This window comes from Stegodyphus dumicola, chromosome 4 (assembly GCF_044657685.1).
Source record: "Stegodyphus dumicola isolate Sdum_Otavi_A_Nest chromosome 4, ASM4465768v1".
Classification (NCBI taxonomy): Eukaryota; Metazoa; Arthropoda; class Arachnida; order Araneae; family Eresidae; genus Stegodyphus; species Stegodyphus dumicola.
Genome location: NC_140771.1, coordinates 222,051,191 through 222,074,829, shown reverse-complemented (window position 1 = coordinate 222,074,829; position 23,639 = coordinate 222,051,191). Strand labels below are relative to the sequence as shown.

The 23,639-nt window shown below is 32.4% G+C and overlaps 1 protein-coding gene across 4 annotated transcripts in view; it reads left to right on the top strand.

The window, feature by feature from the left end:
- The window catches only part of LOC118188535 (leukocyte tyrosine kinase receptor-like), a 374,636-nt gene that overhangs the window by 325,426 nt on the left and 25,571 nt on the right, over positions 1-23,639 (top strand). For all 4 annotated transcript variants that reach the window (XR_015040889.1, XR_015040890.1, XR_015040888.1 and 1 more), the window contains exon 26: positions 22,300-22,390. Coding sequence is in view for 1 of the 4 variants with exons in the window: in XM_035358990.2 (XP_035214881.1) it covers positions 22,300-22,390 (91 nt within the window). In the remaining 3 variants the exon portion in view is untranslated. The remainder of the gene's footprint in view (positions 1-22,299; positions 22,391-23,639) is intronic.

Here is a 23,639-nt window from a genome sequence, read left to right as displayed (position 1 = left end):
ATATATATATACATAAGTATGTGTGTGTACATACATATAATAGTGAAAATTCAGTCTTTCAGACAATTTATCCCTCTCCGAATAGCAAAATAAAATGTTTTTCAGTAATATTATATCATAATCCAAAAACAAAAAACTCTAATAATCTAAAATAACATTGCAAAAGAGTAACATTTGAAATTAGCTTTTCAAAATTAAATATTATACATATTTAATTGTTCAATAAGATATATAAAAGTATCAATCTTTTTGCGATCCGCTAAAAACCTACAAGAAGGAATGATCACTGCTTCCAGCGCTATCTTGTATGTGTTCTTCTGCTTTGTTGCATCTTTAATTTTTAAAGTTGTTTCCAAAGATATTTAAATATTAACTAAAAGCTTGATTAAACTTCCATCGTACGAACAACATATACTAGTGGGAAGAGGTCTATTTTGTCGACACTGAGATGAAGTTGGTAGAGACGAAAAAGATTAGTAAATAGTTCAGTAGCAGTTCTTAGAGCTTTAAGGAAAAGCATTTTTTAGGAAAACATTTTTTAAGTTTTCATTCTTTGCGTCTCTACGACATTTTACCAATAAAATTCACTCTTCAACAATGAATAATCGCACTTTTGCTTCTAACAATTCTGCTATGTCAAATTGTTTAACAAATCAAAGAATTTTGCCGAAAACCTAGAAATTGAGTTAAAATTTTCATATCAAATTCATTGAAAGGATTTTTTTCGTTTTATCCGGCGGTGCAAACAGTAAAATTCTAAGAGTTTTAGCTTGCTCACTAAACGAAGATGTGTGCAAGAAGGCGTTTCAGGATTAAATTTAAAAACAAAATGTTAATTAAATTTCGAAAACATAACTCGTGGATGACACTGTACTGTCATCCACGAGTGTCTGTGCAAAATCTGAGCTCTGTAACTAATAGGGAATAGCATAAAAATGGGTAGTAAAGTTTTCACCATAGTGAAAAACACCAAAGAAAAGGAAAGAAAGCTTATAACTGCTCAGCTAATTTTTAAAAAAATTCTAGAAAGATGCCTAAGTGATATTTTTTATCATTTTTATTTTAAAAGTGGGTGAAAAATGTATTTTATAACCTCTGAAAATTTCGACTATTTATGCATTTTTGGATGTAAGAATTTTAAAATCTTACAAAAGAGCATATTATTAACGTACCAGAATAAAAGTAAGAAAAAATCAATTTTTAAAATGAAGTAGTGAGAAAAAAATGTATAAATTTGCTAAATAAAAATATTTTTAAAATGAAGTAGTGAGAAAAAAATGTATAAATTTGCTAAATAAAAATATTTTTAAAGTCAAGTCGTAGATTTCATTGCAGTTAATTTTAACCGTGAATCAATACTTTTATTTTTGAGATTAAGGAGTGTGATGGAAGAAAGTAATATCATCATAACCTTGAAACTGAAGAAATAGTACAAACCACTTTTATTTGATATTGTAGCATATTTAAATAAAAATGTAGAGAAAATCCTCAAATTATTACTTTTTTTATTATTCTTGTTTTAAAAATGGGCGATAAATGGGTTTTACAAGCTGGGAAAATTTCAAAATTTTTATAACCGATTCATTATTATATGCCGAAATTTAAAAAGTGATAAAGTCAAATAGTCGACAAAATTGAGAAAATTTCGAAAATTTTTGAAAAAGAAATCAGAAATGATGTCAAAACTTAATACAAATTTCATTTAAAGCCCACCCAAATGGTAAAAGCAGCTGAACACTGGTCCAAGGTTCGAATCCCGGCGAATGGGCTGGCTACATGGGCTTTTTCGTGTTTTTCCGCATGTATAACGTGGATATGAGCCAGTTTCCCTCAAAAAGAGCTCTGCCCTTAGGCCCGTGTAGTGCCTAAGGGCGAAGCACGTAATTTCAGGTAAAATATTTTTTTTTTTTTTTTTTTTGGCCCTCTGTCCGATAGTGCAAATATAGTAAATTTCTGAAACATTTGTTAAATGAAGACTTGAGCAAAAAAATCATATTAACATTAAATTAAAAAATATAACTCGAATTTTGAAAAATTCGCTTCATCACATTGTATTATCATCCACAAATTGAGTGCGTACAAATTTTAAACTCGATAGCTTATCAGAAAGTAGATAAAAATCGATGGTAAGTTTTTAACCATGCGGCAAATGAGTGAACGAATAAACTAGAAAATTCATATTAAATGTTTATGAATTCCTCTTTTTAGAGGAGGGGAGGAGTAATGATTATTTTATAAAATGGATTACTCTTAAACATTAAGATTAATCCATTTTATAATATCATAAGTCCGTTAATACTTTACGTTTACGTAAGAATGTTTTCAGAAAGAGATGATTAAAATAGTTAAATTTCTTAAGGTGTTTACAAGTATAGATGAAAAGATTGTATTTGTAGACATCAAAATGATTATGTAGCATAATATTCATTGATTTAGATTGGACTACTTAATGGAAGCAAAGCATATATGGAAGTTATCCTTCGAACTCCATTCAAATTTTGACTGACAGCGAACCCGGCGCATTTTACTTTTTATTGTCTCAGTTGCTATGTAATATAAAATTAATCAGAAAGTTTGCCCTGCTAAAATGATCTAGGGTATCGAAGAAATTTGATTACATTTTGAAAATAATTATGTAATATAGTCAGTCACAGAAAGAGGCTTGTAAGTGTCATATGGTAAGCCAAACTTCATACATATTCTAGATGTTTTGAGTTAACAGCCGCTTAGACATAAAATTTTATTTTAGACGGGTTTAGTAATATATTATTAAGTAACTTGATTTTTTTTTTTGGCAATAGCCTGATATTTGTGACTCTTAAATAATTCCTGGCACCAATACAAGTTATTTCAAAACTTTCTGTAATGAATACATTCCCTCTATACGTAATACAGTATCAGCTACGTGTTTATGCTGCTTTAATCTCGAAGCTAAAGAAAAAGGAATTTGGATTGATTAGATTATTATTGCAAAGCAAATCGATGAAAATTATGAAGTAAGGCTTTTAAAATCTTCGAGAAAATTTTAAATTGGAATAATTATTATTGAAGTAAAATCTATAACATGTTATGAATATGAAGGCTTCGAAGAAACAACGATGAGTTTGGTTTCATACTCAATCTGGTTTCATACTCAGGCGTTTTCATGATGATAAGTGTAAATATGGCACAAAGGCATTCCCTTAGTCGAATCCCGACCTATGGCCGAGTGATTAAAACCGTGAATACCGAGAGTTGGCCTGGATTAATCTCAGGTGAACATGGTGCTGTTTGGTTGGTCTTTGCGTTTTACCCCATGTGTAATTACCACCATTAATACGAATCGATTTCCCTTAGCAAGTCCTCCGCGAAAGCTTCCTCTCTAGTATCTGCCTAAGCAGACAGCCCTCATGACTTTCGGCAGATTATGCAATAATCCAAATCACATAACGCTTTATAATGATCAGAAATAATTAGAGGTTATGCGAGAGTTGTATTTCGCATTAAAAAAATTCTCTTTGAAAAAAAGATTTCATGGAATATTTCATTTGAAAATCTGAGCCAAATAAAAGTATTTTAATGAGAAAAAATAGGTATGAATGCTAACAAAAATTCGGGTGTCTCAAGGATTTTACTAGAATCCTAAATTTTCTCGATACCGAATCTTAAATGTTTCACGTAGCTCTCGAATACTTCATACAAGAATAATAATTATAGCGTGGAAAAGGATTTTTATTTATATTAAATCATTTCAACTATAATAAAATTTAAAATTTGAGTTTGGAAAAACACAGTTATGAATTCAATATTTAAAAATAACGTACACATATTAAGAAAATATCAATGGAATTTTGTAAATGAAATACATAATGAAACTTTTGAGTGAAGTGCGTCATTCCAATATAATCTAGGAAAAAATATTCGAGTAGTAGTTGAAATGTTTAACCTTTTCCAGGATTCTTTCTAAATCAAAAGAAATAGTAAACGGAAAAATATTGTTTCAAGAATCACCCCAGGTAAGTATTAAAATAGAGAACACTAAAATATTTCTAGAAAATTAAGGATGTGACACTCAAGCCCGAGACGTGAGTAAACTGGTGATTCAAGTTCCATGAAATTCTTTTAAATGGCTCTGAACATCAAGAAAAGTAATCTTTCTAAAGTTCTGAATTAAACGGTCTAACAGAATTTTAGGATAGAATTCAAAAAATCCAAATTATGAAAAAAAGCATGAAAATATGAGGTTTCGAAACTAGAATTTTTTACAAGATTGATGGAATTTGAGGTTTCGAAACTAGAATCTTTTTACAAGATTCATGGAATTTGAGGACTCGAACATCTCAACCCTAATTGTTATTATTATTATTAGCCCAAATGCCGTTAGCCGAGAAGGGCTATTAATTTCGTTATGGCATTTTATGTTGAAAACTAAATGTCCGTTTCACTTTTCAAATTGTTGCCACCAAATATTATCGACCTGTGTTATATTTAACAAAATTAAATAACGAAGAATCTGCACAAATGTATGTATGTTTCTCGCATTGTGATAAAACAACGGTACCATTCATCGAATTTTGAATAACGTAATCCTCCACCGAATATGCGCATCTGGAAGCCCTAATTTGGAATTTGGAATTTGTTTTATTATCTATCTCATATTTTGTAACACTTCAACGAATATTTGATTAACAAACTCAACGATTTCAAAGAGAGCAACAGCAATACTGTACGAAAAAAAATTATCTCCAGCGCTCGAGACTGTGTATCGAAAATTCTAAAGATATGATCATTTTAAAATTATTTTGCAATACTGCTGTTCAATTGAATTTTATGATAAGTGCGAAGAACATATTTAATAAGTAAAGGTAAGACACGAAACTTTAAAAAAAAAACACCCCTTTGGGCGCAGTTATAAAATCTGAAATTCCTTTCCTTTTATTATTATTATTGTTTTATAACTTCGATTGTATCAGCAATAATAATTTTGATCGTTCAGGGGAAGGTTTAGGTTCAGGAAAAGATTTTATTTTGGAACAGAATATATTGGGTTCTTTTTTGTTATAGGATGGCATACACTGAACAGTTTTCTCGAAAATCCAATATGCCAGGTTTTCATCTCTAACAAAAAAGCACGTTTTCGCTGTCAGGTTTCTTTGACTGTGGTTAAAGTTTTCTAAACATAAAATTTTATTTCTGTTTCTCTGGGCCCACCAGCGGCCGAGCGGTAAAGTCGCTGAACGCTGATAGTTTGGTCCGAGGTTCGAATCCCGCGAACGGGCCGGCTGCATGGGTGTTTTCGTGGTTTTCCCCATGTGTAACGTGTATACGAGCCAGTTTCCCTTAGAAAGTCGTCCACGAAGGCATTCCTCCCCTTAGGCAGATAGCCCTAGTGGGCTTTGCCATATTTAAATACACCACGCCACACACATTTCTGTTTCTCTCTATTATGAAATAAATAGCCGCTTGCGCGCTCAGCCATGTAAATTAATTATTTAAAAAATTGTATAAAAATTTGAATGAGCCCCAAGCTGTGTAATTTCACCGTTTGATGTTAACAGAGTTTTTTTTTTTATAAAATATTTAATGGTTTCAAATATACCACCGAAACAACTGCTTTCTTTAGTAAACTAATTTAGTCCATCCTTCCAGTCCAACGATTCGAGACTTTCGATGCATTAGAAATTGTACAATGAACTGTAGCTCCTTATAGAATAATGTACTGCAACTCCTTGTAGTATAATTCCTTTCACCGGACAAGTACTTTTAATTAATCTTGAGAAGGCCCATAATGAAGAAAAATTATGTTTCAGTGCACAAAAGTATATTTGCTTAGCATTTAACTGCAGAATATAAAATATGCATCAGCAATATATCATTCCTTCAGAACTTCTTAAAGATATTGTTATGAAAAGCCCAGCCACTGTAAGATAGCTTACCCGCAAGGCGGGTTTGGGGTTGCCAGAATATGGCAAAGGAAGATAGGATTGCCATATTTGGCGCGAAATCGCTCATTTGGGACAAAATTGGCAATATACCATGGATGGATGGAGAACATTTTCGAACGAATTCCTATTGCTTTGGCCCAGAATGTTCTCGAAGGCGGGCTTTATAAACCCTGCCTTTATGCGGAGTAGCTCTATAGTGTCGAGTGTCTCGTCAGTGTGGTCGAGCTGGTGCATCGTTGAGGCTACCGTGAGTGTAGTCGAGTTTTCTCTTGTTTATGTCCAGCTCCGAGAGCGATCGACCGAGTCGGGAGCTGTACTCTAGTGTTTTGCCAAGAAGCTGTCTTCACCGTTATAGCCTGATAGCCTGGAGGCTGTGTTGCTGATTGTTTCAGCTTATTTGTCGTAGTTTTTCTACGACTGTAAACGTGATTTTGGTATTGTAATGAATAATACTGGCTAATAAATTGCATTTTGCTTCTTCATTAAGCGTTGTCGTCAACCACTCCAAATCCACGAAATAGTAGAACGCAACAATATTCTATTATATTTAAATATATTAAGTATATATTCTGTTCATTTCTATACTACTGACTATTAAATCTATTAACTTTTTAAGTATATTTTATTATTTTTGATATGGTGTGTTGTTTCACGAAATATTTATTCTATTACTACTGATATTAACTCAAATAAGTGCATCACTTCGTTTTGTTTTTGTGTGTATTGAAGGATTTGATAACAGGGGACACAGAGGTCGTTTAGTAGCAATAACTCCAAATATGAGTTTTGAAGTAAAATCCCCCCCTTTTTTTTTCCAAACATTCAACGAAGCCTTGCGAATATTTCCTAAAGAATCGCGAACGAAATCAAGAAAGCTTAAAGCCATATCACTACCAGATATAGGTAAATATTGGAAGAATTAAAGATAATGAACACTGAAATTTCCGTACAAATTATTATGACCAATACAGCTAGATAAGACAATTAAATGTACTTTTATATGAATCAGTCAGACTGAAAAGGAAAACAAAAATTACGATATGAGTTTAAGACTTTTAAGTCACTTAGTTTGTTAATCGATAACAAACGCATTGAATATGAACGTTAAATATCTTACACATTGCCGAATGCCAATACACTAGCGCGCGGAAGATAAAAATGCTTTATTTCCTGTAGTGGCAACATATTTCTTTTTAGATCGCTAAGTTTGTTAATAAAAAATTCATTACATGCGCACAAAATATTAAAAAAATAAATAAATTTCAAATTCAAAATTCAAATTACGAAGTGCACGTTTTCTGTGCAAGGGTGTAAGTTTCTAAGATTTGCAAGTGGATTTCTAAGTGCTACCGTTTTTTCACAATGCAAGGAACAACTATCCATCCATACATACATAAATATACAGATAGATTATTATTTAATAGCAGAGATAGAGAAAAATAACCTAAGTAGGAGATACACTCACCTACTTCCAATTTCCATGGAAAACTGTTGCCCATTTAAAACGAGGAAAAATCCCCGGATGGTCTTCTCCTCATCGTCCTATCAGTCTATTCCCTCGACTCAGCGTATCTGCTAAGTCAGGTATACCTTAAGCAGAATACCAGATTATGCAGACGAAAATAGAATTATCATCCCTAAAACCCTAAAAAACCAATCCCTAAAAACTATAAAATCATAACTGTTATAACAAAAACAAAAAACGAAAAAATAATAATAATCGCTTGATCCACTACTTCTCCTTCGTATAACATTCATCTTTCACTATCATCATCATCTATGACAAACTCAAAGAACATTTTATCACACACATGTAATAGGTGGTACACTGCGGAAATAAAAGGGGGGACAGTTCTATACCTCCCCTTCTACTGCGCTGATTAACGAAATTCAAATTGCTTTTTTCATGTCTTGAAAGCGCGAATTAGGATATGTATTAGATTTTTATATAGCATTGTTCTAGTATAGGTATTTTGACACAAAATCGGACTTTTTCTGAAATAAGATACTATTTTTTTTTCATATTTCGATTCCACGACTCAGATTATAACCTGCTATTAAATTTTCTAATATTTGGTGAGACATTTATGAAGAAATTTAAAAATTTATCTTGGCGCATTTTTTCAGTTTGAATAATTAATTCACTTGGCGAAATTCTAAATGTATAGTAACCCAGTTACTTTCCTTTTTTACATTGATGCACAAGCTGGATCAAATAAACATCGTTCATTCTTTCAAATAATTTTAACAAAGTGCGTAAGCCACATTTTCGTTATTATCGCTTATAATAAATACGCCAAATTTCAAAACGCACCAATATCTAAATTCACTTATATCTTAGGAAATCTTGATTAAAAAACCTTCATTTTTTTCTAGGTATGCTTAGAAATATATCTTCTTTAAGATGAGATGGTAAACGTTTTTTAGATTATAATTCAAAAGATTTTTGAAAAATTATTTGAAAATGCAAATTTTAAAAGTAAATCATAAAAAATGGGCGAATTTTATTTGCAATGAACCTAAATTTCGAAATGCGACAGGAAGAATAAAAAAAGTTTAATAAAAAAAGAGATATACCAAATACATACCAAATTCATTTAACATGGAGGAGCTAAAACTTTGAGAGATAATGTTTTAAAGTCTACTCGTGCGCGATATATACAAAACGTGGCAGTTTGCCATAATTTGAGTCCTAGAATTGAAATATGGCAAAAACATTGACGTGTCATTTCAGAAAAAGTCCGATTTTGTGTCAAAATACCTATATTAGAACAATGCTAAGTATAAATCTAATACATATCCTAAAACGTGCTTTCGAGACACTAAAAAATGCAAGTTGAGTGTCATTTTAGAAATGACAAAAAAAAAAAAAAATGCAAAATTGACGTGTCATTTCAGAAAAAGTCCGATTTTGTGTCAAAATACCTATATTAGAACAATGCTAAGTATAAATCTAATACATATCCTAAAACGTACTTTCGAGACACTAAAAATGCAAGTCGAGTGTCATTTCAGAAATGAGGGAAAAAAATGCAAACTTGACGTGTCATTTCAGAAAAAGTCCCATTTTGTGTCAAAATACCTATATTAGAACAATGCTATGTATAAATCTAATACATATCATAAAACGGGCTTTCGAGACACTAAAAAATGCAAGATGAGTTTTGTCAATCGGGCCCAGTAGAACGGGAGATATAAAATGCCACCCTTTTTTTCTCAGTGTACATAAATATAATTTTTAATTTATTGTAACTGATGGATTAATTACAGCTGTTTCCAATGTTTATTACGAGGTTTCTTTCTTAATTTTATAGATTATTAGGCAAACTAAGAAATATTTGCCCAAAATATTAAGTATTCAAAGTTCAAAATATTAAGTATATTTTAAACATATCATTAATCATATAATTTACAGTTATAAAAATGTGCAATAGTCGATGCCATTTTTGGATCTTTAACTAAAAAAACATTACAAGCCAGTCGTGTATTGGTCATTGACAGTTCGAGTTCTCAGTCTACATAGAAATGCTTTCAACATAAACTAGCTTTGGCATTTCAAAGATGTCTGTATTTATCTCTTTTCCAATGCACTGACATTTGAATATTCCTCTATTTAATTCGAAGAAGGTGGTGGACTTAAAAACACGAATCTCTCACAGTCACCATTTATCATCTGCACCTGCTCGAATAATGCAGATTTATGAATCGTATTTGAAATGAAAATTTAGACCCACGACGGCATCTTTTGTATTCGAAAGCCATTCTGCCATCCATGCCAAAGACGCTATTCATAACGTGTTTAAAGAAATTCCGATGTATTTTGAATAGGAAGCTGCATTCTGCCTCTTATTTCTTAGTCCAACTTCTTTTAAAAGGTTTCATGTCATTCGCACTATTAAAGAGATATTATTGCTCATTGCTTTTATATTTCTTTACTTATGTTGCTTAGCCTTATTATTATTATTTATGTTGCATGTACTTTCTGATCTAGTTTCAGACTATTGTTTAGAATGTCAAAAACATATTTAATTTAATCACATAGAGAACAATTTATTATCACAAACGTTGTTAGCCCAAAGGGGCTATTAATTTCGTTTTGGCATTCTGCGCCGATTCACTATAAACGTCGAATCACTTTTCAAATTGTTGCCACCAAATATTATCGCCCTGTGTTATATTTAAAGAAATTAAATAATGAAAAATCTGCATAAATGTATGTGTGTTTCTCGCATTTCATTAAAAGACTTAACCTTTAATGTTAGGAACTGAAACATGTCTTTCATTTCATTGTCATTTTCATCTTATGCCCTACAAATTCCGTAAAGAAATGCGTTTGGAGAAGGTAAAAGAAAAATTGTTGAAGTTTGTTGCAGTGGATAAAAGAAAAAAACGTTGAAGTTTGTTGCAGTAGTACAGATTTCATTTTTTCTTCGGGGTATTTAATAATCCTTCCGTGCATAACTAATTAAATAAACAAACGGACGGTGCACACCAGCGGCCGTAAATCCGCTGAGCACTGGTAGTTCGGTCCAGTTTTCCAATCCCGGCTGCATGGGCGTTTTTGTGAACTTCCCTATGTGTAACATGTAGATGAACCAGTTTTTTTAAAGAAAGTTTTCAATAAAGGCATCCCTTCCCTTCATCACAAAAATGCAAGGACGGAGTTTTTCTAAAGGAAAAAAGGCCTTTCTTTGTATTATTTACCATAATGTCGGCATAAGTATTTGGATAATCGATAAGAAATTTGTTTCTTCCCGATATCACTAAGATTCTAATTTCCAAGAGAGGGGTGTGTGAGAAAAGTCTCCATTTTCCTTAATTTCGTAGATACTTTGCTTTGGTTTGGTTTATGTGTTTACGGCAAAACCACAAGGTCTATCTGCATAAGGGAAAGGATGCCTTCGCGGAAGACTTTCTAAGGAAAACTGGCTCTGCTACGCGTTACATATGGGAAAAAACACGAAATCGCCCATGCAGTCAAATTTGATTGAACAGTTCGAAAATCAAATTAAAACATTTTATCTGACTTAATAAAATCACATTAGAAAAAATGAAATATTGCTCAGAATAAACAAAATGTAATAAATTGAGTTAAAAGCATGTCGTTACGATTGCTTACTTGATTTTATCAATGTTTCTTGTTTGTTTGGCTACAGTTCTAGATGAACCTTTTCCTTTTTACTTCCTTGTACGAAGTAAAAAGGAAGTAAAAAGGCGAAATGTAATCGCGAAAAGTTTCAGGCAGCATATTTCAACGAAAATATCCATTTTGACCGCTATCGAATGTAATTTAACGATGTTTTTGCGGGATATCTGTACGTAAGGACAGAATAAAATACTCTTTTCCTCCAAAAAAAAATTATAAAACTGCTTTAAAATGAATTCTGAAGAGAATTTTTCGTGGCGTCTGTACGAACGTATGTATGTACGTACGTACGTATCTCGCATAACTCAAAAACGAGTAGCCTCAGAACGTTGAAATTTTGTATATAGGACTGCTATAACATGTAGATGTGCACCTCGTATTTTGGTTGCAATCGGCCTCACCAAACGTATATAAATATATGTATATATCCACTCTGTTACCCGGCTCAGTGATCTCAGTTTCTTTACTCTTATATATTTGTAAATTGTACATTTTTTGCTTTAAAAATTATTGAATCATGTTGTTCTTATCTTCCCGTTAAGGTTTTAATGCTTTAGTAAATCTGTCTGCAATATGTTTAGAATTATCAACAATTTTAAAGTTAAGTGCTGCCAAGCCTAATAATGTTTTTGATGGCGGCCATTGCTTGTTTACATTTGAAACAGCAGGATAGTGGATTTGTTGCCAATCTAGAGAAACTTAGCTTCGCAACAACAAAGATAACGCCTTCATTTATTATTGCGAATTAAATCATGCTTAATCCTTTCTGGAATTTTTTCGAGGAAATAAGTGTTTAAGATTTACTTCGTAATTTTTAATACAGATATTTTGAGTTTTTATGTATTTTTGCCTTGTCGCGAAGTGAGAACTGAATTAATTGAATGAGAAATACTCAATCGTCTGTGAAGAACTGGTTCTTTTTTGTTTTGTTTGTTTAATTTCTTTCATACATCGTTTTAGCTTTATTATAATATTTGAATAGAACATGTGGCAACGATTAGATAATTCTTTAAATGATATAAATTTTGTGCGTTCTGAGTTATAATATGAACGAAATATAATTCTGTTAAGTGAACCTAGCGCCAGAGTGTCGCTATGGTGAACAAATAGAGTGAATTTTAAAGAGTGCATTTATTCTATTGTGGTTTATGCGTTGTTGGCGAAGTAGATTTAATTCAATCCAATAAGTTTAAATGAAATGCAAGAAAAAATGCGTATTATTTAATATTCCGTACAAGGAAATCATGTGGTGTACACATCAGATTTTTTAATTTTACATTAAATTGTGAATAGCTTTCGCCACTATTAAACGGAGGCGTTTGTTACACGAATGTTTTTAGGGAAGCAAACTGGTGTCACTGTGAAGTCCTCGTTTTTTACCTGATAATGGCAGTGGTATGTTTTATAGCTTTTAATGGTAATATTGTATACTAAGAAATCATTTCAATCATTGACAGTGTTTTTTATCGTATTCAATCGCATCAAGTGTGTTATGATGCTGCTCTGTGCCATTTATACTGGTACTGACCTGCAATGTACCATCCAATAAGATTCAGACTGTAATATACTCATTTTTTGTCTTTTTTATTTCAGAGATCTAAAATGGTATCTGATTCAGTACCTATATTTTAAATAGTTTCAAGAATAAAATAAGCACTCATTTTTTAATAAAATAAATACAGATACGTACGAGATATTTGAATCTTCAAATTCATTAAATTGTTAAAAAATTTTGTAATCGAAATTTTTCGTTTTTTTTTTAAATCATTCGAATTTTAACCAAGAAAATCTTTAAATTTTTAACTCAATTTATTTGAGAACAATGTTTTTTTCATGTATGTGTTTGAAAGAGAAAAAAGAGGGATAATAGAAACGTTCAATAAAAAGAGAAATGTATTGCTGAAATTCCAGTACATCATTAACAACCTATCGTAGCTGTCGAAGTGTTACACTGGAAATATACTTTCATGAACTATTGCCATATAAAAATTTTTAATTTTCTAATTTTCCAGAGATAAAATTTGTGTTCTATGATTAACGTTTATCTCTATTAGCTTTTAAAATACTGGAATCCTGATAGGTGCTCTGATTTAAAACAAAAATTTTTGGAAGACTACAAAACAATTTTTGTCAAATTACGCTGAGGCAATGAATCTCAAGATTCAGACTTATTAAGTTTGTACCTGATTTGTTAAATTTAACTTGCTTGATCTTAATAAATAAAGATGAGTTTTTTAAACTATCATCTGAATTTTGTTTCTCGTAAACGCAAAATTTTGGTTTAATTTAAAACTTTTTAATATTAATTAATTTTTCCGTCTTACCTCATAATCTTCTTATTCTTAACTGAAAGATTCAAAGATTATTTAGGACTTGAATTTTGCAAAATTTAGTTGTCTGTTTTTCCTAATTAATACAATTGCTAACATTAATTTTATAATACTTCTTGAATGATTAAATAAAGCTTGACGGCAAAACTGTATTTAATGAGATAATTCACCTTTCATTCTTTCTCTGAAGTAAACAAACAAGTCTGGAAGAGAGCTTAATTCTAAAAGAACAAACAAATTCTTTATTCGACAATTACAAAATAAATTACCAAACCTTCACTGATGATCAATTAAGGACGTTTATTTAAGAGATTGTTAAAACTTAAGAGGATTAACAGAATAGTTTTTTTAATTCTGCCAATTAAGCGCTCTTATAAAAGTAATTTAAATTAATTATTTTTTCAGGTATTACGTAATAACTTTTTATGTCAAATATTTTAGATTAATTAATCTTTAACACAGTTTTTTTTATTAAACTTAGTTTCTATGTTTATTTCTTCGTTGTTTTATTTCGGTCAAATTTTGAAATTAAATTTAATTTTCTTATGTCGATCGAATTTCTTTATTTTTTTGATATTTATGATGATTTGTCTATATATTAGTATTTAAGTCTGAAATATTTTCTCGGTATATAGTATTGGTAAATTTCCTGTAATTTATGCTCACTAGAACTACCATTCGTTTCAACGAACAACTCTCCAGCGGGAAGGTAGTATATCTACTTTCACTATAACGACTGTCTCCTGCACTCGTTGCAAACTCCTCGACTTCTAAATTATGCCCACCCGGTTTCTTCTTAAATTCTAAAAATGTTGCCCCTTCTAATTTCTTTCACCCGCTTCTTAATTTCATCAGGACCGTGGCTCTAGAACGGTCCTGATTAAATGACCACTCCTTAGAACGATCTTTTCTTGAAAGATGCGAAAGGCTATTATAACCAGTACCAGCAGCGTAGTATTAAACTGATAGTTTTTTTTTCCCAATGATGGGCACTTGCCTAACACGGAATTGGCCACTCTAAAGGCCAGAAGTGGTGGCCATTTATTGTGGAGGCATCTAATAGTCGGCTACCATTACCCCCTATGAAGGGACAGAAAATTTTACATTCATGTCTTCTCCGGGATTCGAGACCGGGACCTTCAGTATCGCATTGAGGCTCCCCTAACCACTGTACAGTCTGGGCGGCTAAACTTTCGAAAGTTGGGCATTGCCTTTTTTCAGCATTGACCACTCCTAAGGCCAGAAGTGGTGGGCATTTTATTGTGGAAGCACCTATTAAGCGGCCTCCGTTACTTCCTATGAGAGGATAGACAATTTGCATCCATGCCTTCTGCGGGATTCGAACCCGGGCACTTCGGTATCACAGTCAGGCTCCCCTAACCACTATACCGTCTGGGAGGCTTAAACTGATAATTCGTGATTTGCGTTTTTCTTTGAATGAAAATTCAAATTAAAAAAACTTACAATTTGAAACAACATGCATGACTAACATGATTTGATTTAGTTCTTAAAAATATTTGTTTCAAACATAAATAATTTTCTTAATATACAACATTGAAATTTACATATTTCCATATTCTTTTTAACCCGAAAGAAATGCTGAAATTGGGTAAAAGAGTTATTTTAAGAGTTAAACAGTATTTCTTAACGAACCTCTTCAACGATTCTACTACTCTTAGAAAATCTAATTTGTCACAATTAAAATATTTAAGGGTATTTTAGATTAGAATTTGGAAGATTCGAATGAAAGAAAACGTACAAGTCATTATATCATTGTTCATACTCTTAACTATCAACTCTGGTTAGTTGATAATTAATCAAATTTAAAATAATTTTAGTGAATGGATTTCAGAATAAAATTACATATGTGTAAATTTTAAGTTTGCAAAAATGTTTTTTTCAAAGTATAAACTTAGATTACATGTCTTCTTTTATTTTTCTCTATTAATAAAGACAATTTAAATAATATGAGTTAGTATTTAGTCTTCCTTCCGACAGAATTTAGCAAGTATACGCACATTCGACACTGGGGGGAAAGCTACATCTTTAGATGAAACTCTTCCTTAAAAGCTGCTGGATGAATACATCTGGGATGATATAACCTTACCTGGCATGTCTGCATTATAACAGCTTACAGAAAGGAGAATATCAGAAGACGAAGATCACCGAATTGTCAAAGTCTAAACGAACTTCTGCTTTCTTATTGAACCTGCATAAAACAGGCACATGAGACATGTAACAAATATTCCTGTTGTGCATTTGCTTGATGATTTCATGAAAAGGTTCTTTCTATCGGCATTCTCCGATGAATATTTTGCTGATGTCTCTACACAAACGGTAATAGTTATGCTGGAATTATGAACGCAAATTCATTCGTGAAAAGACAGTCGATTACTGTTCATGTGTGCAATACAATGGTCGATTTTCTTTTCACGGATGAGTTCCGATTTCCATTATTAGACTTGGAGATCGAAGAAGCTTTCATTTTGTGTCATAATATATGTTCAAGGCGTGCAGAATATGAAAATGGACTCGAAATTGTCATTTTGAAATGCGAGCAAGACAAGGAATGTGAACTGATTCAGCAACAAGTAGGAATAATAGAGTGTGGCAATTTTAGGAAGTAGATGTGACATAATTTTAGATAGCACAGCGTTTTAGGTAGGAAGACCTCTACATGCTTGGTAATAATTAATATATTTAACTCAGAACGAATACTTGTTGTTTGGTGTTTCTGCGGAAGGCCTAACATCGGATGATTATGCTTTCAAATGTCCGTTGACAAGACACGGGAAACTTCCTACGTCAAGGTTAACAGATTTCAAGCGCTGTTTATTGAGAAATAATCACCATAGGTATAAAATCATTCAAATAACAACTTCGTTTCCGTCTTAAAAAACCAAAGCTGTGTCACCCGTAGATGTAAAATTATGTAAGGGTCCAATCTATATACTTGCAAGTGTTAAATGTGTTCTGTGAATTACAGAGGTAAACAAAGTTTGTATTTTATGGAAAACAATGCCTACTTCCTCTTTGTGCATTAAAAGTATCCACAGTGCTTAACTACTATTTAGCATTAGTAAAAATATCAACTTAAAACAGGAGCATTGCAGAAGAGAACTGCATAAGAAAATATATCTGGGATCATTGTGTGAAGTTTCTTTAATCTGAACAAGTTATTTTATGTTCTGAATTTATTCTGTCACTTCTTCCGCCAGGATGCGGTTTAGTTAGCATATATTTAAGATCGTTAAGACAGAGCGCATTCTGCCACTCGTGGTCACTAGGTTTAAGATAAAAGTTCCTGTCTTTCTTTCTGCAGTACAGTAGGCATTACAGTTGGCAATAGCTGAAATCCACTGAGCCAACTTCACGTTAAATTGTTGTGTGTAGACTTTGGCTGTTAGTTTATTTAAATTTAAGCTTTGCATTTGATCTACTGCTTTAAGTTTCTCGCCATAAATATTGGCGGAGTTGTAAACATCAGGATTGTCTTTTGTTCAAACTATTTAGTTTTAAATAAATGCCCTTTTGCACCCTTTTCAAATTTCTGTTGTAGTTTAGACTTAGTAATAAGTCGCTTAAAGTCTACATAGAGTTTCAGACTAGATAATAGCCAAAAGAGTAAAACTTTACAATTGTAGAGCAGTGATTGAGTTCATAGGATGTAATTCTAGAAATGAAAGCGTTAATCAAAATAGACGGGGGAGAGGTGTCTTTTAATACATAGCAAATGGGAGAACACATTCTGGCTCTTTCTGAAATTCTTAATTATTCTAACCATAATACTGTCTATAGAATTACCTGTCGTTTCCGTACTGCATTCAGTTAGCAAGACAAAATCAGACCCATTTACTTTAAATTCGTCCATAATTTTTGTTATTACTGAAGGGTTAAGGATATCTGTAGAAACTTTCTTAAATTTCTCATTAGCAGAATCTTACTTTCGTATTACGTATTGATGTCCTAATCTGATCCACTGTCTGTTTACATGCAAACTTTTGAATTGATTCGTGAATTGATGTTTACGCACAGCTTTAGTTTTATGCGAGAAAAGATATTATTTATATTACAATTTAATGTAAATACAGTTAATTTTAAAGTTTTTAAATCATATACCTTTGCTCTAATGAAGTTTGTTAATGAAAATAGGGAACTTGTTGGAATCTTCTGTTAAAACTGAATTCTGTATTTATATGGGTTTTAAATACCTGTGGTGTTTTATGATGTGATTTTGCGTTTGTAGTTTTGTTGTTAGATGTGCTTCTTTATTTAATTTTTTTTACTTATCGTTTGGGGACGGCTGGGTCGCTGGCTGCCCTCGTTTGTGAAAAGACGATGCTCGTCTTTTGGGCTATAGGGATACTCCTATCCAGCTAGGCTGAAAGGAGCCTCCAGTTCTTACGAGAGAAGATATTTTCGAAGTATTTATAAACTGAAACAGATTTAAGATTATAGGATGAAATACAAAAGGAACTTACAGAATGACAATATAAGAATTGTATGTGGCTTCATGATTTTATTTCTTCAAATTTTAGTTTTATACGTATACTTTCTGTTAAAAAGTTTCTCAAAATAATCTATAAAATTTTATGAGAACAATCTCAATTCAGTAATAGAGCTGTATTAATTACAAAATATTATTCTTTTATCTGGTCCATGCGGATCAAAACGTCAAATTAATAAAATATTCATGATGTCTTAATAAATTAAATACATAATGCTTCGTACTTTTAAGAAGAAATTGAAGAAATGTTGCAGAATACATTTATGGACTTAAATCACTTATCAGTACCTATAAGCGATACAAATTCAACAATTTTCAGTTAATTTAGAGAAGAATTGTCAAGGAAAAGTTTCCTCGTGTTCGCGATCGAAGTTTTTATCACACATGAAGGCATAAGGAAGGAACAAAATTTTTGTCCGATTTTGCGCTTTGACATATGATGTAAAATAACCAACCACTGCAGACCACTAGATTTTCTACAGACTAAATAAAACGGGATGTTACTCGATAATAACCGTATGAATGAAATTTGGATGATGAGAAATGCTTGTCGAAAGACGACTAATCAACAACTTTTTGCAAAAGTGAAGGGGGAAAAACTCTCTCGTCTTTCTTTTAGTTGTAGATCTTGTAGCAAATTATAAGGTTGCTATACTACAAAATTTGCTGTTATCGACCACAAATCTTTAAGCGCATGACGTCATTGACTCATAGTTTGCTGAAAAGCAACTACTCCCTTGGGGAATTAAATGTAATTGCGTCTTCGTTTTTGTCCCTTCTGTAAGTAAAGTGACGTCATTGAACTCCATCATTGAGAAGAGCCTAACCATGGAATATTGTCTGGAGCATATGACAGCCTTAATTAAGTATTATTACAATTACATTTTAAATTGCTTTTAAACTTGAGATGCAGTGATTGATGTCCTTAGCTTCTTTTGCCCGCCTGTCAGAACGCTGTTATGTAAAGGTGAAATGTTTATAATCGGGATGTATGCCAAAGCTAGTTAACTGATTTGAAGATAAGTATCGCTATAATATGTGCTCATGCTTTTCTATTATCCTAATAAACATTATGTTTTATTATTTGCGCATGAATTAATGCTACAGTAAGAAGTATGATACACGCAGTACAGTGTTAATGGTTCCGTGTTAAGCAAACTAACACTGACTATTAAATTAATAGGTGTTCATATGAACTGCTGATTAGTAAGACTACTTCCCCGAACTCTGGATTCAAGTACATATTATTTTCTCAAATCAATTAAAATATTATATAATTAATTTATGAAAATTAATTAAAATATTAATATTTTGCTAATGGACCTTTTATACTTTACCCGTATTATACAATATATAAGATTCTGAATTTAAGAAAAGCAGGTATCCATAATGTTGAAACTGTTCTTACAAAATTTTGTATCTTACATAAAGAAATTTTATAATTAAACGTACATTTTTCTAGGATCATTATTTAAAGACTATAGCCTTCTTTTTCGAGTTTCTGCTATACTGTAATTCGATTAGTGGATCTTAGATTAAATTTAGTGGATTTTAGATTAAACTACAATTTTAAAGGATTTGTAAAGCGTACGTTGCTGATTTTGGCAGAAAAGCTTTTATTACTGCGTTATGGGTGCTAATTTTAACAAAGTTTTTCTAAAATCTTAGAAGCACTGTACTCGTTTTCTTCAGACATTGTGACTAAGTTAAAATTGAAATAAGCTTGAAGAAGCAAAATTTCGTATTGCAGTATGTATTTGTTCTTGGGAATTAATGTCAGTAATTGGAAAGTTTCAAATAAATCGAATGCTTAAGTAAGTTTGTTATTTCGTAATGTATGTACAACAGTTTGTTATCAGATCGAAAACATGCCTTTCTAGTTTCAAGGTTTTCCTTCTTATACTAATAAAATTGTTGTTTGAATGATTTTGACATTATGAAATAGGAACCTTTGCAGTTTGTTATACTTTGTAAAATTTTTATTACGTTTGATTTTGTTAAGAATTTCTTCCAGAGAATTTTTATCCCTTATTATGAATTATTAAAGAAGATTTAGGACAGAGCTGTGAAAGAAATTAGTGAAATCGAATAAAACTCTGTGAACTGTTTATTTATATACTGCGTCTCAGCCTACTTACTTATGCGTGGAAAAAGGCAAACGTCAATCTTTCTAAAATATCACAAAACCGTACCAGCCAGCTCCATATTTTGCACACTGGTAGTCGTCAACAAAATACTTCTACATGTTCTTCAGAGGATACCAACTACTTTCTGATCCTTTAACGAGTTCCTTACATCTCATATATATTCATTCACAGATGCACTTCGTCCAGTTGATGATAAAAGTCTAGTTCACAATAAAAATCTAATTTTCAATTACTTGTAAAGCGAAAGGTTTTCATATGTCATATCAGTGGAATTATCTTTAGCATATGGATGGTACTTCCAGCGGTTGATGTGTTTTCTAAAAATATAAAGAAAACATAAAACTTTCATGCAGTAGCTTCGTTAAAACTCGCCACCTGTTTTTGAAGCAGCTATCAATTTTTTTTTTCGCAAATTACATTCCATAAATTATTTACAAACCCACCCTTAGACCAAGGGTTAAGACTGCTGAACCTTCGTAATTCGAAAGAGTATTTGTCAGAACATTCGTTTAGGGCAATAGTCTCAAATTCAAATTTGCATGAGAGCCTGAAATATTAGTACGACCTAAAAGCAATTGACTGGCTGAAATTTTGTTTAACAAAATGAATCCTTTTTCCTTTTTTTTTTCTAACAACAAGCACAAATAAACAAGTTTTATAGGAAAAATCTGCACAGCTGAACATACTGCTAACGAACTAGTGGAGTACCAAAAGTTCTAACTAAAACACTGGAAACACCAAAATGCTGAAGCTTCATCAACTATCGGCCTGGCAAAATAAATTTAGTGATTGTATTGAAGTAAGAAGTTATCCCTCCTTATCCCAGTCACATAGCTTGGCATACAAACATACAGATGCAAAGTCCCAGCCTATTGATTTTATTGCTTTTCCTTCAATAGCAATCGCGTACATAAGCTCAGTTCCACAACTCTAGTCTCTAAAACTATAAGCACCGTATTTACGAGTTAACTAAAATGTAATCTAGAGCCATGTAAAATTGTTCCGGAGGCCACATTGAGGTCATAAGTTATGGATAGATGCAGACCGCTAGTTTGAAACACAGATGCCTCGTATATATTCGAATAAACAAACAAAGAAACGAATTTGTGACGAATAATGATGACTTAACAGTTTGCTTTGTTCTGTTTTCCTGCCGCTTTGCAGAAATATTTATCTGTATAGTACAGTTCGACCGTCTCAAACGCAACCTCGGTTGGCATTCTGCCAAAACACATGTACTCGACCAAAAGTGGCGTTATTACTTGCTGCGACGTGAAAGGTCACGTGAAAGTCTCTTCTTCGAAAAGAAAGAATTTTTATGTTCGAGGGAAAGGAAGTCCCCATACTTACGCCTTATTTTGAGAATAATTCGGTCCGAATGGCCCATGCGATTTTGCGCTCATGGTCGCGGATTAGGTGGTCGAATTATACTTCTGTATTAGTATCTGGCATTTGATGGTATTTGCCATACAATTTTAGCTATTTTTCTATTCTAATGCATGCATTATTAGAATACTTATTAATTTTTAATAGCAAAAGCATATTGTTCATGAAACTAGATTTTAGTATATATATTTCAGTTTTCCTCATTGTAGTATATTTATCATTTGTTTACTTATATTTTCTGTCATTAGAAGGTTAATCATTTAAGAAATATTTTGAAATTGTGTTTGTAACTGAACTTTCATATATTAACGCAACACTGGAATTCTAAGAGAAGAAATTCATACCATTTATTGGTTTATATATGATTTTATTTTTGTATTTGTAATAAATATGGAACAATGGAACCTAACCAGTTTTTGTCGTCACTGAAAGTATTAAACTTAGCGATAACCTCTTACGGTTATAACTGTTTCAAAGGCGTCATTTCACATTCAGTTGAATTAAATATACATAATTTGTGCCCGAGACACTATAAGCTCATTTTTGGACTTCATTATAAATTTTGACGGTCACTTTATTGTAGAAGTCAGAGGCGAAAAAATTGATATTTTTTTAATATCGAAAGAATTGTACATAATACAAAAGTGAAAGGCACAGCGAAGTTATTAAATTTAACTTGGACAAGTTAAGATACGCCAGGAATTCAGCGTAATTCGTTGGCGTCCTGCTGTGTGGGCTATATTAATGAGTACTTAAAATAATGTACATTTGAATAGTACAAATATGTCTTTGGAAATTATATACATTTGTATTCTGCGTTAACGTAACCTCAAGAAAGTAAAACATAGACATCTTACAGGTACCATATAATGATGCAGTGTTGGCACCCGCACCCGGATGAGAGACCAAACTTTACCACCATCATCGAGAGGCTTGGATACTGCCTGCAGGTAAGTGAAAATATATTTCTGAAAATTATTTCTCCAATTTTGTAGCAGTGTCAAAGGATATGATTGAATTATCCTTAAATTTTCACTGCTCAGAACAACTAGGGGACATTATGACTTTGAATACGAACTGCGGATAAGCAAATGTGTTGGTGACTGATATATGATGTATAGATATTGTAAGATATGCAGAAAGGAAAAGAAGCAACGAACAAGGAATAATTCAATTTTATTGACAATATTTGTCAGTAAACAAAAAATGCACGATTTGTATTTATTGTACAAACAAAGAAAACATGTAATTTCTTGGATACAAATGAGATAAGAGTTTTGCTTGTATCCGAGAAAGAGAGTTAGAAGAGATCAGATAAGACGTTCAAATGAGATAACAGTTTCAATAAGAGGTATGGTTTCACCTGACCTAAAGCCGTTTTGCACACCTAAGAGGCTTGGAATCAATGAGGTTATCAACGAGGGACTGGGGTATTCTCTCCCACTCCTTTAGAAGAGAACTTTTCAAATGCTGAATTGTCTCTGGGAATGATTAGAGAGACTAGCAGCTCATCTCCCTAGAATGTCCTAAACATGTTCTGTTAGGATCTTATCAGGGAAATATACTGGAAATTCATTCGAAGGGTTCCTTCATCGAAAAGGAAATTGTGCATTAGCGATATGCCTTGGCATTATCATCCATGAGATGAATTCATCCCCCATTGCTGCAGCGTACAGAACCACAAAAGTTCAGAGGATCTCATCCTATATCACTGAGCCGTAAGTGCTCCATTCCTGATAATGTAGGAGCGGCCATTAATATAAAAACTGTCCCAGACCATCACTTCGTCTCCGTCAAATCGGAGACTTTCGTGCACAAAATGCAGGAATATTCTCTTTACTAGGTTCTCTCTAGATAAAATTCCGCCTATTATTAGGCTGTACATTAAAGCGGGACTCATCCGTTACTGCACTCATCTGGTCCCCATCTGAGATGCCCATGTGTCCACCTTCTGCGAGCAGCACGTAGGTCCTGTGTCAACAAAATACAAACCATAGGTCTGCGAGCGTAGAAGCCTATGTGGCTGAGTCGGTTTCGAACAGTTTGAGTGGAAACGTTGACACTAGTAGCCCTCCAAAGGTGCTGTTGCAAGAAAGTAGAGTTCATAATGTAGTTTCGTTTTGACCGTTAGTGTTAAAATACCGATCCTCATTTTGTGTTGTACCAGGCATACGACACGACCTGACCCTGATCTTAGGC